Source organism: Hemibagrus wyckioides, linkage group LG15, assembly GCF_019097595.1.
Source record: "Hemibagrus wyckioides isolate EC202008001 linkage group LG15, SWU_Hwy_1.0, whole genome shotgun sequence".
Taxonomy (NCBI): Eukaryota; Metazoa; Chordata; class Actinopteri; order Siluriformes; family Bagridae; genus Hemibagrus; species Hemibagrus wyckioides.
Genome location: NC_080724.1, coordinates 1,470,820 through 1,485,097, shown reverse-complemented (window position 1 = coordinate 1,485,097; position 14,278 = coordinate 1,470,820). Strand labels below are relative to the sequence as shown.

Here is a 14,278-nt window from a genome sequence, read left to right as displayed (position 1 = left end):
TATTTTAAATCATGGGTCATAACTTGAAAAGTTTACAGCTAAAATTTAGCTTCTTACTTTTTTTTTTTTTTTTACCGCTACATAAATATGTTCCTCACCCACCATGAATTTTTGCATAGACAGAGTTTAAAATGATAAAAATAAAAATATGACTGTCATTTTAGAAAAACACATTTACATTTTTTTTTAAATAAAAAAATTCAGTCTAATGTAAGGTGGCCGAGAAGTACAAAACACAATAACAAATCCAAAAACACAAGGACAAATCAGACAGAGCGGAAAAGGTAGGTGTGGCTTGTGAATGGAATTCTTCCCTCTGATTGGACGAGACATCAGTCACTCAGGATCTACAGGAAGTAGGAAATTGTGCATCTAACTTTATTTCTTGTACATGTGTGGAGTTCTGCCTTCACTTTAAACTATTATTTTTTTAAATCTTTTTAAGAAAATAAACACATCTTTCTAAGAAAATGGAGTTCATTCAGCTCTACTGTGATGAAGGACGGTCATATGGTGTGATGTTGGAGATACTGATAGCGTATCATGGAGTAAAGATTAGTTTGCGATCTCTAAAAACACACCAGGTATGTTTGGAAGAGCAAACTATTCCAGATTAAAGGATGTAAGGAGCGCTATAAGAGCAGAGCTGTGTTCATACACACACCAATCCACTTTCTACTGCTGCAGCTACTGCTGGACTTCCTGTAGATCCTGAGTGACCGATGTCTCGTCCAATCAGGGGAAAGAATTCCATTCACAAAAACAATACCTACCTTTTCCACTTTGTCTGAATTCTCCTTGTGTTTTTCAATTTGTTATTGTGTTTTGGCCACTGTACAATTATCAGGAGAAATCGGCCAAAACACATCTCTTTTGGATGTTTTCCAAATTTCAGACCGGCATCTAACGGGCTTTCCCCAGGAGACTGACTCATGTTTTTTCATCCTGTACACAGTTTAACTCTTGCTTTTAGCTGTTTAGTGCAGCAAAGCCTAAAATATTGGGACACAGATGGAGGGAATACCTGCAGCTGAGTCATTCCCAGCTCCTGTCCACTTCGACCCTGAGCAATTTTTGACAGATCATTCACCAGCCGCTCGAAGATGTTTGCTGCATTGAGGTCACAGTCATAGTTCACATAGATATCCACTACACACTGGGCATCTGTGAGAGAAGAGGAGAGACGTGTGCAAGACATTCTAGCATAATTAATATGTACATTATTTCACCCATTACCTAAAGAAAACAGGTCATAGCCAAAGAAGCAGCATGAATACCTGCACAAATACGAGTCAGTGTCTGGATGACCATCCACTTGTGCTCGAAAGAGCTGGTAGATGTTTCCAGAATCGTCAGGAAAATCTCTCTGAAGAACACCTGATAAAAGGCAAAGAGAACGCAACAAGTCTGTATCTGGTTCTTCAGATACAATGAAATGATTCCTTATGCTTTTATCCTTGTCTTACCTCAATCTGCATCTTAAGGTGCACTTTAAAGTGGGAGAGCAGAGTGAGGAAGATGGCTAGGGAGAGTTCAAACACCTCGGGCACGGACGAAACCCCGTTCTTAGACAGCGCTACACATAAGTACTGTTTGATAGCATTCACAAACATCTCGTGTGTGCGGAACACAGGGCCGGCCCCTTGGAGCACTGACAGCAGCAACTGAAGTGAGACTACCTTGGAGCGAAGCTCATGAGACCTAAAAGTCAGAGAACAATATCACCTCTTAACATAAAAAATATACAGAAATAAATGTTTAGGTCATTGGTCAACATTTTGGGACTGTGAGAAGCAAGTGTCATAAAGCACCGCCTACATTTTTTGGATAGTTTGGTAGATTACTGACAAGCTGATTGATCAAGCCATCAAAATGCAGATATTTAAAAATGAAAATTAATAAAATAGATATATCTGAAAGGTACAGGTTGCCCAGGCATACACTATATTGCCAAAAGTTTTGGGACACCTCTCCAAATCATTAAGTTCAGGTGTTGTTTTTCAGGGGTTGGGCCTTGGTGGTACGTGTCAAAGTAACATCCACATGGATGGCAGGACCCAAGGTTTCCCAGCAGAACCTTGCCCAGAGCATGACACTGCCTCCGCCGACTCGCCTTCTTCCCATAGTGCATCCACGTGACGTAAAAGAAAACATGATTCATCAGACCAGGCTACCTACTTCCAATGCACTTTTGGCCATATATACACTATATTGGCAAAAGTTTTGGGACACCCCTCCAGATTTCACCAGAATTCAGGTGTTGTTTTTCAGGGGTTGGGCTTGGCCCCTTAGTTCCAGCGAAAGGAACTCTTAATGCTTCAGCTTAATACCAAGACATTTCATGCTCCCAGCTTTGTGGGAACAGTTTGGGGATGACCCCTTCCCGTTCCAACAAGGTCCATAAAGATGTGGATGAGTGAGTTTCGTGTGGAGTTTTGGTTCAAAGCAAAAAGGACTGATAAGATCTAAGACCTATCTGGATGTGCTACCTGAGCCTCTTTTAACTCTGAGATTATTTACACTTTCCTGGATCATATAAAACTGTGTTTTAAATCATTTGAGCTAGAAATGTCCGGTGAGAATAAGAAAGTTCTCTCATTGATTATATAGGACAATAATTTTACAGTTATTTACTTTAACTTTTAATCAGCCACACTTTCCGACACCCAAAATCAGAGCTGAAATCCACCTCTAACCGGTACGTGAAAGACCATGTAGAAACTCCAGCTTGACTTCAGGCGTGTGACTTCATGCACGTATTTCGTAACATCTAGCGATCCGACACGCGTAACTGGAATTGTTAGTCACTAGCAAATGAAATGCATTTATCGTAACAAATTTCCAGTTAAACTACTAGTCTATACAGTCATGCCAGAATTTCAACACAAAGTGCACTGATTTCTCTGCAGGTTTCGTTTGCCCTGTGGAGTAAAAAGGAGCAAAAGGGTCTCTCTCTCACTTGGGGTCTGGTGGGCCATCAGCCAGTGGCTTCATGGAGAGTTTGCAAAGGGAACGGAAAACCAGGAAAGCGTCTTTCTGAAGGATGTGCGAGAAGCGGGCCGCTGTCTGTGTGCTCTGCAGTGCATCAGTCTCCTGCACACACAAGGCATGCACATCATATACATTTACAATTCTGTATCAGTAAAAATGGCTCATTTAAATGCATTCATTAATTTATATGTTATATTGATAACGGGCCTATTTCAAGGCATCTAATATGACTCAGGTCCATGGAAATAGATGAAAAATACAGGCCTACAGTGATATTTAAAATAAAAGGCTAGCATGGTTTATTTAGTTTATCTGAAGAATGATTGCAGTAGATCAAAGCACCTTTACATCAACCGTGAGCTCCACCTGAAGATGTTTCAGAAGCTACAAAACCTGTGATGCCAGTGAGAACACACCTTTGTTCTTTTTTTTTCCTGGGTGTTTCCAAGACTATGCTGACTACACCGATCAGGCACAACATTATGTTTTATGTTTAAACTCATACCAGGTGAAGTGAATAAGACTGATGATCTCATCATGGCACCTGTTAGTGGGTGGGATATATTTGGCAGCAAGTGAACATTTAGTCCTCAAAGTTGATGTTAGAAGCAGGAAAAATGGACAAGTGTAAGGATTTGAGCTTTGAGTTTGACCAAAAGGGCCAAATTGTGATGGCTAGACCACTGGATCAGAGCATCTCCAAAACTGCAGCTCTTGTGGGGTGTTCCCGGTCTGCAGTGGTCAGTATCTATCAAAAGTGATCCAAGGAAGGAACAGTGGTGAACCGGTGACGGGGTCATGGGCGGCCAAGGCTCATTGATGCACGTGGGGAGAGAAGGCTGACCCGTGTGATCCGATCCAACAGACGAGCTACTGTTGCTCAAATTGCTGAAGAAGTTAATGCTCGTTCTGATACAAAGGGGTCAGAATACACAGTGCAGGACGGGTCAGGGCTGTTTTGGCAGCACCAACACAATATCAGGCAGGTGGTCATAATGTTATGCCTGGTCAGTGTATATGATTGCAGTCCTCAGGATTTCTCATGCCCTGGCCTTTAGTCAGCATTTTATCCAACTAATATGCGTATTACATAACAGATTTGCAATTATTACAGGAATATTTTAACATTTCCCATTACTGAAAAGCAATTCACATGAAGCAGTATAATGAAAGTCAAACGGTTTTTGGTGCAGTCAATAAACATTTATTCAAATATGCTCGTTTCAGTGATGGGACTTCTTTTTCCAGAGGAAAGACAGCACAAAAACGAATAAAAGGGAGAACGGTAGCACAAACAAAGTGCTACATTTTCTATAATGGGTTGTAATTCTAATTATATTTCCCATACGATCAGGTTTTCTGATCTTTTTCCAGTACAGACCAGTGTGTTCAGATCACTGTGGGCTTTAAATGTAGTTAGAGTGCTTACAGCTGTAGACTGAGCTGAGGATTTTTTTTAATGTAGTAAAAATAGTTTTTCAGTGAATAAAGGCAATATCCTGGCAACTCTTATCCCCTGAAGTCTGAAAACAAAGGGCTGAGTACGAGCAAGGAGACTTGGTGGAAAACAAGATAACAGGTAGACAAAATGTCACCTTGACTAGAAGCCACAAGAGAAGGCAAGCATTACTAAGAAATAATAAACTCGCAAATGTCCGACATTTTACGGTCAAGCTTAAGTCGAGATGCCTGTATTTGTACTATACCAGAATATCTGAGGACACAGAGGTTTGGTCATCCACAACACCATTCATTTGCTGAGCGTCTGGCCTGGCCATAGGGGGTGCCACTTTGGACTCTGAGTCAGAATGTTGGTCCAAGCCTACTGAAGCAGAAACAGTAGAACTAATAAAAGATCACATATGGGCCCGAAATGTCGTGTTCACAGCATGATTTAAAAAAAACACTGAAGTCATGCTTCTCAAAGTGGGATCTGCGACAGAGATTTTAGTTACAGTGCATTTTTTGGAAAATTATTTCATACATATAAATAATATCTGTGTGGCTGACTAGTGGCGTAACTATGATTTAAACATCATGTAATTATTGTGATAGGGAAAGTTCTCATCAGCACATGTATATTATTATGCAGTGTTTTCAGTGGAAAGGACCTCACCGCCCTCCACAGAGCTTTCTCCCAGGCCACTGTCTGGCTCTGCCTCTTCCTGAGCCTCTGAGGCTTGTTCCGTCTCTAAATGACCCTCCTCTCCTTCACCGACCCTCTGTTCCAGTGGCGTGGGTGCAGTACTATCTGACTCCTGCAGTTCTGGAGCAATACATAAATAGGATATCACAAACCAAAATAAATAAATATGTCCATCACAAACTGACATGGCATGTTTTAAGTCTGCATGATATAAAGTACCTGGTTGTGAAGTCTGGCTTGTGTTCTGTACTTGTGCAGCCTCTTCTGTTATCGGTCTTTCGGACTGTCCGTTGATGGAGGTGTTCTGTGGAGTAGGGGGTGTGGATGAGAGCTCAGGAGGGCTCAGAGAGGGTTCTGGAGGCCCGTTCTGTGGTGACGCACACACTCCTGGTGTAGGCGAAGTGTTTCGGGAGGTTGGGACAGGATTCGGGACCTGAAGCCTCTGCCTCTCTTTCTCGGCTTCCTGGGCCTCGAGTGCCTACAAAAAGGGAACTCAAAGTATGTTATTCCACAGAGCTGTTGAATTTTCTAATGTGATTTGGTCAGAAAAAGAGTGGATAATATTCTCTGACCGGTTTATATTAATGCACTTGTTCTAATATGTTCTGTAATAAGGATGTTTATGGCAGCAATAGTAGCTTGGTGGTCCTAGGATGAATTCACAACCTTTGGATTGAAAGTCCAACATCCTAACCACTGAGCTACGACTTCTCCATAAAATAAAGTTTCAATCAGGGTGACACCTACATATTAAAATGCATTAAGTGTTTTATGCCCTACACAAATGTGCAAGCTCTGTTAATACGGGGCGTTTATACTGACTGCTTGGTTCTCCATGCGTGTAAAAATGACGTTGAGCATCTGAGTTAGTGTGGCCTTGGCTGTGGTCTGGTTGATCAGGTTACGGCTGGCCAGGTAGATGTTGTAGCAGGTGCGCACGGTCAGCAGAATTGTCCCCTCATGAATCTCTATGTGAGGAGATGTGACTGCAGTGAGGAGAGCCTGAGAAAGCAACCAATAATAGCTATAAGAAAACCAGAAAGTGAACAAACTATTGCTTTTGTATGTATAGTATCTTAAATGTGAGATCAGTTAGAATTTTGTTTTTTATTATAATTATATAGTATTTTCAAAAATATTATGAATAATATATAGCAACATCTGCAGTGGTGTTCATGTGTTTTGGGGGTGTGGCTTTGAAAGGAACGCCGAAGGGAAAGGCTGCATTTGTTTGTATTTTGGCTTTCAAAGCAGCTTTTTTTGGCAAAGCTTTGGCAAAATTGTTCACTACACCCCATGCTAATTAAATCCTTTCCTAATATAATGAAGTGTGTACAAATCAGAGCAGAATGGAATAGTGCATTTAGCTCTGCCGTAACTACGCTACAAAGACTGGTATGATCTTTGAGATGTCTAACTGAAAAGGATTATAAAATGTAGAGTGACATTATTAAGTTCCTTCTTTTGTGTTTATCCTGCAAGCCCGCTGTTCATCACACCGGTGACCTTTACAGGATCGTCCCCTGCTATCCATCTGGCAAGTAATTAAAAATTTAATTCGATAAATCATAGGGAGCTCTCACTTTGATAATCTGGAGCTGCACTCCTTCATCAGTCTGCGGACCCTGAAAACAGTTGCAGATCGTCTCCACCAGTCGGTCGATCAGCCGTTTCCCCGGTGCGCCGCTGTCTGGGGCGTTACCCGTGATATGGCCATAAGCAATAAGTTTCTACAGGGCACAGAAAGTTCGGGGTTAGAAACGTTCCACAAGAAGAACAAAAACAATTTACATGCCAATCTGAAGGCATTACATGTGCAATAAATATAAACCAGTGTGATTAATGAAGCAGGTATGAGAATAAACAATACCTGTAAGCAGTCCAGTGATGTACTGACAATGCGTGGAGACTTTGATTGACACGCCAGCTCGAAGGGTAAAACGTACTTGTCCGCTTCAATGTAATTAGCTTTAGGAGGGACCACGGTTCCATCCCTGATAGATATCAATATCAAAAGAACAGTTAAATGAGTACAGCATTGTGTTGTATCTCTTATCATACACAAACACAGCAGTGGCAATTAATGGCTTAGGGAGTTACGCCTAAAGCACTTTCTCATTAGTTTACAATTTCAGCTGCAGCTGTGTTAATGCTCCATGACGTACACACAGACAAAAAAAATCCTTGTAATAAATAATGGCATTTAAACAGTATATTTAATAGAGAGCATGACCGGGCCATCTGACCTGAGTGCACAGAGCACTATACTAAAGAGTGAGGGGAAAGAAAGTCTGTGTGTCTCAGTGCTCACAGAGGTGACGTGCTCACTAGTTCATCAGCAGTCTTTATTTACTTTGCGTGGCTGAACTTCACAAAACCTTACACTGATATTTAGCATGTGTGCTCACCCTCACGCTTTCTATTAAAAGATTTTTCAGATTCCAGTATATGTAGAGTGTAACTGCTAGAGTTACACACACTAGGTTTCATTCACTCTCTTTCAGTCGCACAGGTTAAATACCTCTTATTGTATTTAAATACCAAACCCTCCTCGTAGCTGTGCCTCAGGTTATGCTACCTTCACACAATGCTAAGTCGCAGCTACAAAGCGACTGGGGGTCATTCATTTTCAATGAGAGCTGGCGACGTCCAGCGATACAACCATACAGCAACCGTTGGTGACTAGATATGGGCAGTGTGCAGCGACGTGACAAATAGTTGAGAACATTATATGCAAATGTGGAGCGACTTGGTGCAGCGACTACCAATAGGAGTGACGATAGTTGAGCATGTGATCTGTGGCAAAGCACACACACACAGCTTCTTCTTTATCTTGTATGATATGATGGACACATCCAGAAGTTTTCATCTGTCGTTGTTGATCAGGGTTCAAGCCCCAGCACCACCAAGCTCCACTGTTAGGGAATTGAGCAAGGTGCTTAACTCTCCCTGCTCCAGGGGGCGCTGTATCATAGCTGCCCCTGTGCTCTGACCATAACTTCCTCAGCTGAAATGCGCAAAGAAAAGATTTCCACTGTGCTGTATTGTATGTGTGACCATAATAAAGGCTTCTTCTGCTCATGTAAAGGTCATCTTGCTCCAGCTTTCTCACAATCCCTAGACTGAGACTCCTCTGTAGGTGATGCATCCTTCCATATTATGGAATTTACATCCACATAGCCTTGTCCATTTCTTCCTTCCTCTCATTTTTTCCTCACTGCTGTACCTCCCTGATTGTAAGCCACTTTCACATAATATTTTCCTTCACCCCATTCTTTTAAGCATCCTGTAATTTTTCTGTTCTTTAACTTTTTGTACATGTTCCTTAAGAATTATTCATCATCCTGAAGCTACCTTGGGTTGGAGAAAGTTATTACATAAAACCGAATATTATCATTATTACTAGTAAAAGTAGAAGTATGGTATGAAGATGAGGTAGTTCCTCCTTCTGCTTTGTGTCAAACATCAAATCCTCAGACACTTAGAGATCGCTTTCATTTCGTGTCATCTGTTTGGTACACGTGCGTCACGCAGTATCAGATAGCATGGGGTTGTTGGTATCAGGACATTTTTTTTACATACAGGTACCAGTAAATGAGTCTGGTGTCCGACTGAGACCTGACACCGGCATCAGAGACTAGATCGTATACTCCAGAAATCCACACACAGGTGTTTTTAGTAATGTTCTACTTGTATATATGTTTTTGCTAAAAGCCATGGGAAGAAATTAGTGAGAGTAGAGGAGATGATGGACTTACTTCTGGTTTTCCAGCTCAAGTTTGATCTCCTCTGAAAAAAAAAGGAAAGAAAAAAAAAAAAATCATGCATACAAGTAATGAACAGAACACACAAAAAAATCGTTCTATAAAATCATAAATCTACAATCACAAGTGCTTTTCCTTCCTGTTAGTATGTGTGCATGTACGTATTTGGGACTGTGATTCCTGTGCCACTGGCCAATGACGGACCACAATGTTGTTACATATGTATACATAGGGGATGTGGTAGCTTAGTGGTTAAGGTGTTGGACTACTGATCAGAAGGTTGCGAGTTTGAATCCCAGGTCCACTAAAAGCTGCCATTGCTGGGCAGTTGTATAAAAATGTTATACTCAGTTGTATAAAAATGTAATACGCTCTGAATAAGGGCATCTGCCCGATGTCAGAAATGTAAATGTACATAGAAAAGTGTATAATGACGTGTGGTCAGCTGTGGACGGCGAGAAGGCAAGGTACCTGAAGGTAACACGTGATCATATTAAAGGTCTGTTACACAGGTAACACCTGTGTCTTATTACGGCCAGTCTACTAATTTGTGGCTTTTTGTGCTTTCAGTTTTCCGTAACCAGAGAAAGACAGAGGGAGACCCTTTGGCAGAGCTTGAGACACACACACGAATGTGGAACCCATGGCCGAGAAAGCTCAGCAAACATTCCAACTGCCTCCCAGGTCTCCCTCCACACCCTCACACACCGGGTTCTACAGTCATAACAAAATACGGGTGAGAATTAGCATGAACTAAGAACCTGTGGTTCTCCTCTTCTCCGTCCACAGCTGATGCCTGACCACACCATCAGTGCCACAGATGATATCTTATTGTGTTCTTGTGTTTGAGGAAATGATCATTTCAGCACATGTTCCAGTTCACGCTATCACTTTGATTTAAAGCTTTTACATCCATCTGAGGCTGAACAAAAACCATCCAACTCCCGGATAAAGAAAGCAGCTAGCTCAGCATGATGAAGCAGGGAAACAGCCGACAACATGACCATGAGGAAAACAGCGTACTATTGCCCACAATGATACACAGATTATATATTCCACTCTCCCAGCTCGGTTTGAGGTACACGCCCTAAACCGATTACACAATGCACAAGATCTCTTACAGAAAATTGTATGTTTTCTGCAGAATATTGTGTTCCCTGCACAAGCACACACACACATACACACTCCATTCATCGGCCATAAACAAAGCCGTTAATGAGCTCAATCCCAGTAAAAGGCAGAGTCTGGAGCAGTGCATTGTGGTTTTCATGGTATTGTTAGCCGTTAGCAGATAAATATCTACATGCAACCACACACTTAACTTTTAAGCAACAGTTCATTTCACAAGACGAAGAAAAGCCATGCAGCTGATGCAAAGTGATATCTTGAAATATATATCGTCAGATGTAATGTGCTGAAATCTGTTTGAGAAATGAAATACGAGACATTTTGGAGTAAAATGGATCGATACTACCAAAAGGTATTTAAAAACAAAAACAAAACAGTACAAGATGATTATTATGATAGTGTTCATCACTGACTGAATCATAATTACACACTTGCTATTGATCGTTATAAGCATTAAGAAAAATGATTGAACAAAATGAATGTGAATACTTGACTATTTTTGATCCATTTGAAATCCTGTATAAAACTTATATAGAGAGAAAATCCTACACTGTGATCTAACTCAAAGACAATGTTGCATTACAGCTACAGATCCTCTCTCTCAGGTCAACAGACTAATATTATTTGACCAAGAACATTCTAGCCAAGAAATCTTACTTCAAGTTTCTGAGCGAGGTTAAAAGGAAAAGCACCAGTGAATAGGTGGACTGTGTGCGCAAGGTAAGCCTGTGCGCTGCAAATCCGGGAAAAACCGCTGTGCAAACATCACGGCTGTGCCGTTTAATCTGAACCGACAGCCCACAAGGTTACGCTGTGATGAAAAATTGAACTACACCAGCCCTATTAATGAAACAATCCCATGTGAGGATTTTTAATTCCCTGATTATTTTTTTTCCCAAAACAAAGACCAGAGGTTGGGAAACATCAGCAGGAAACACACGATCCTAATGCCTTCAGGAGTATCAGTTAACTCCCTTACTAGAACTGGGGTAAAAGCAGCTAAACCACTTTGTTAAAGTTCACCCATGCACATCAGAAAAAGCGTTCAGGAAGTGCAGACAGACAATGCATAGGGCCTGGTGTGCGTTTTGGTCAATGGCAAAACCATGCTTTTAAAAAAATTTTGATCTACTTTGAACAACTAACGTATTAATTTTTAGACTGGACACGTGATCAGTGGCCACATGTCAAGATTTATTTAAGAATGAAAAGTTTACTCTTCTTATAGTTGCTCTTTTTATCAATTTTCAATTCAGTTTGTTTGTATAGACATTGTCTCAAAGCGGCTTTATAGAATTATAGAAACATAGAAAAATTAATAAATAAATATATATTATATATATATATATATATATATATAGATAAGTTGCTATTTTATCCCTAATGTGCAAGCCTGAGGCAACAGGGGTGAGGGAAAACTCCTTGAGATGACCTGAGGAAGAAACCTTGAGAGGAACCAGGCGCAGAAGGGAACCTCATCCTCATCTGGGTGACACTGGACAGTAAATAATGTAAACGTAAATAATGTCCGTTCTACAATGGCAACCGAGAGCTCTTGAGGAACCAATAGGTCAGTGTAGTTTCTGAGTTCATCTAATCCCTTGCTATCGCAAGCTGACAGATGCAACGGCAACCTATCTTTGCTTTCTTACATTACCAACCATTCTGTTTGCCTCCAGTTCCCGTCAACAACCCAAGCTAACCTAGTTAACCCAAGTAACTGTGTTGTGTAGCTGTTTCAGGGAATTTCAGGCTTTCTCTTTACTAGTTTGAACACTACAGGAAACATAAGCTCTAACTACAAAACCTGTCTGTTGAAGGCATTTACATTTTTTCTTTGTTTCTCCAGTTAAACAACATTGTCACTGGACAACTTCTCACAGGAATCACAACAAAAACAAAACAGGACTAATCACCAAACTAGTACCAGAAACACTAAGCAGAACAGAAACAAATATATATATAAAATGTGTTTTAGGGTGGAGTTTGTTTTTCTAGTGATTCCAAGACATGTATGCAGGTCAGTCAGAGCCTTTCCTTCACTGGTCAATGAACAAATCTGAAGTTTCAAGAAACAAACAGTAGATTAAAGTAGGTGAGCAAACTGACTCGGTCTGAGGAGGCTAAGGTTAGCTGATTAAAGTGAAACAGTACGTATCCTCCTCTGATTGGTCCATCAGTGACATCCGCGTTAATGTAAGACCCCGGGATAATCAGGAAGATTATTTATTCACTAGACAAACAGCGATAAGGAGAAGATATGCAGTTAGCTGACTCAAATGAATGACAAAATGCAAAGTAAAACAGCAAAGTTAAACAACAACATCCCCCCAAGAGCTGTCCAGATGGCCGCGGTGATGTTAGCCTGTTAGCTAGTACTGTAGCTAGCTAGTGTAGCAAGCGACACATCATGGTGATGTCAGGGCCAGGGCTAGCTGTGTGAGAGCTGAATGAAGAGAAGCGTTTAGAAGATAAACATTCAGGAATCAGCTCCCAAATGTAAGCCGAGTCTTTAAAGGAAACGAGGAAATGATTAGGCCCTGGTAGAAGAAACCCCCACCGTGGACACTCCAGACAGACGCGCGGAACTAAAAGTGGATTTGTTGACGGTTATCGTGAATAAGGTGTTCGTTTTCCGTGTGTTCTGTAGCGGGTGAGACTGGTGGTGTAAAGGTAAACACAGCTCACCCAGAGCCACCTGACAGGCCTTGCGCAGCTGGCTGTGTTGGCTCCGCTTCACCTCCTTATCCGACAGGATCTTCTCCAGCGCCCGAGACACAAACATGCTCTTCGTTATAGCGCTTTCGGTCTCAGTGTGCCGTTTATTCAAGTCAGGTTGTTGCTCTTTCATTTCTTGTTCCGGGGAGTTATTTCCTCGTTCAGGCCGTCATGGTCGGCCTAGGTCCTGCTTCAGTGCAGGTGTCAGATGCTACCTGGAGCTTGCCGACGTCGCCGCTGCTCGTATCGGAGCGACAGACGTTGCTGCCTCAGCACTGGGTCGCCATGTTGATGACGCGTCAGGTCACGTGCTCCCCCAGTGGCTCGCACGGGGTACATCCTGAATGTCGGTTTTTTTTCCTCCATACACTGTCAGATATTACTAGATTTGGAAATAAATCCATTTGGTATCCAGCCTCATAGTTCTCTAATTTGTTTGCACACTTTACATATTTTTTCCGTAAATTCCAGTGATCGTATGCATGGAAGATGTTTTGTCATTTTTTAACATTACATAACATTATGACCAGTGCCAGGTGAAGTGAATAAGACTGATGATCTCCTCATCATGGCCCCTGTTAGTGGGTGGGATATATTACTCAGCAAGTCAACATTTTGTGTTAGAAGCAGGAAAAATGGACAAGCGTAAGGATTTGAGCAAGTTTGACCAAAAGGGCCAAATTGTGATGGCTAGACCACTGGATCAGAACATCTCCAAAACTGCAGCTCTTGTGGGGTGTTCCCGGTCTGCAGTGGTCAGTATCTATCAAAAGTGGTCCAAGGAAGGACAACCAGTAACAGGATCATGTGCACCCAATGATTATTGTTCCACATGGGGAGTAAAGGTTAGCTTGTCCGTTTCAGCTATCTACTGCTGAATAAATTGCTTTCTTTTACATCACATGGATACCTGTGTGTGTGTGTGTGTGTGTGTGTGTGTGGAACTAGGATGCACTGTGGGAAGGTCAAGTTGGCAGAGGCAGTGTCATGAATATGAATATATGAATATATATATATATGTATATATATATATATATATATATACACACATACATGTATATATATATATATATATATATATATATATATATATATATATATATATATATATATATATATATATATATATATATATATATATATACATGTATGTGTGTATGTGTGTATATATATATATATACATACATGTATACATGTATATACACATGTATGTGTATATATATATATATATATATATATATATATATATATATATATATATATATATATATATATATATATATATATATATATATATATACCGATCAGACATAACATTATGACCAACTGCCTAATATTGTGTTGGTCCCCCTTTTGCCAAAACATCTCTGACCCATCGGGGCATAGACTCCACTAGATCCCTGAAGGTGTGCTGGCACCAAGGTATATTGCACCTTCATGTTTTTTTTTTCTTTTATTGATTAGTTGTCTGTAGTAGCATAACATATCAAGTAAACTGTATCTAACATCACTATTTACATCACATCTTCTT

The 14,278-nt window shown here is 40.8% G+C and overlaps 1 protein-coding gene across 2 annotated transcripts in view; it reads right to left on the bottom strand.

The window, feature by feature from the left end:
* Positions 1 to 13,053, bottom strand: part of arfgef2 (ADP-ribosylation factor guanine nucleotide-exchange factor 2 (brefeldin A-inhibited)) — a 29,249-nt gene extending 16,196 nt beyond the window's left edge. The window contains exons 1-12 of one of the 2 annotated variants that reach the window (XM_058409997.1): positions 12,718 to 13,053; positions 8,896 to 8,926; positions 7,008 to 7,131; positions 6,721 to 6,867; positions 5,960 to 6,139; positions 5,357 to 5,615; positions 5,108 to 5,257; positions 4,698 to 4,816; positions 2,960 to 3,093; positions 1,467 to 1,701; positions 1,278 to 1,377; positions 1,025 to 1,164 (exon numbers count right to left, since the gene is read on the bottom strand). In XM_058409997.1, coding sequence (XP_058265980.1) covers positions 1,025 to 1,164; positions 1,278 to 1,377; positions 1,467 to 1,701; positions 2,960 to 3,093; positions 4,698 to 4,816; positions 5,108 to 5,257; positions 5,357 to 5,615; positions 5,960 to 6,139; positions 6,721 to 6,867; positions 7,008 to 7,131; positions 8,896 to 8,926; positions 12,718 to 12,880 — 1,782 coding nt within the window. In that variant the 5' untranslated portion in view covers positions 12,881 to 13,053. The remainder of the gene's footprint in view (positions 1 to 1,024; positions 1,165 to 1,277; positions 1,378 to 1,466; positions 1,702 to 2,959; positions 3,094 to 4,697; positions 4,817 to 5,107; positions 5,258 to 5,356; positions 5,616 to 5,959; positions 6,140 to 6,720; positions 6,868 to 7,007; positions 7,132 to 8,895; positions 8,927 to 12,717) is intronic. The other variant, XM_058409998.1, reaches the window with a different exon arrangement.
* Positions 13,054 to 14,278: the final 1,225 nt, after the last annotated feature.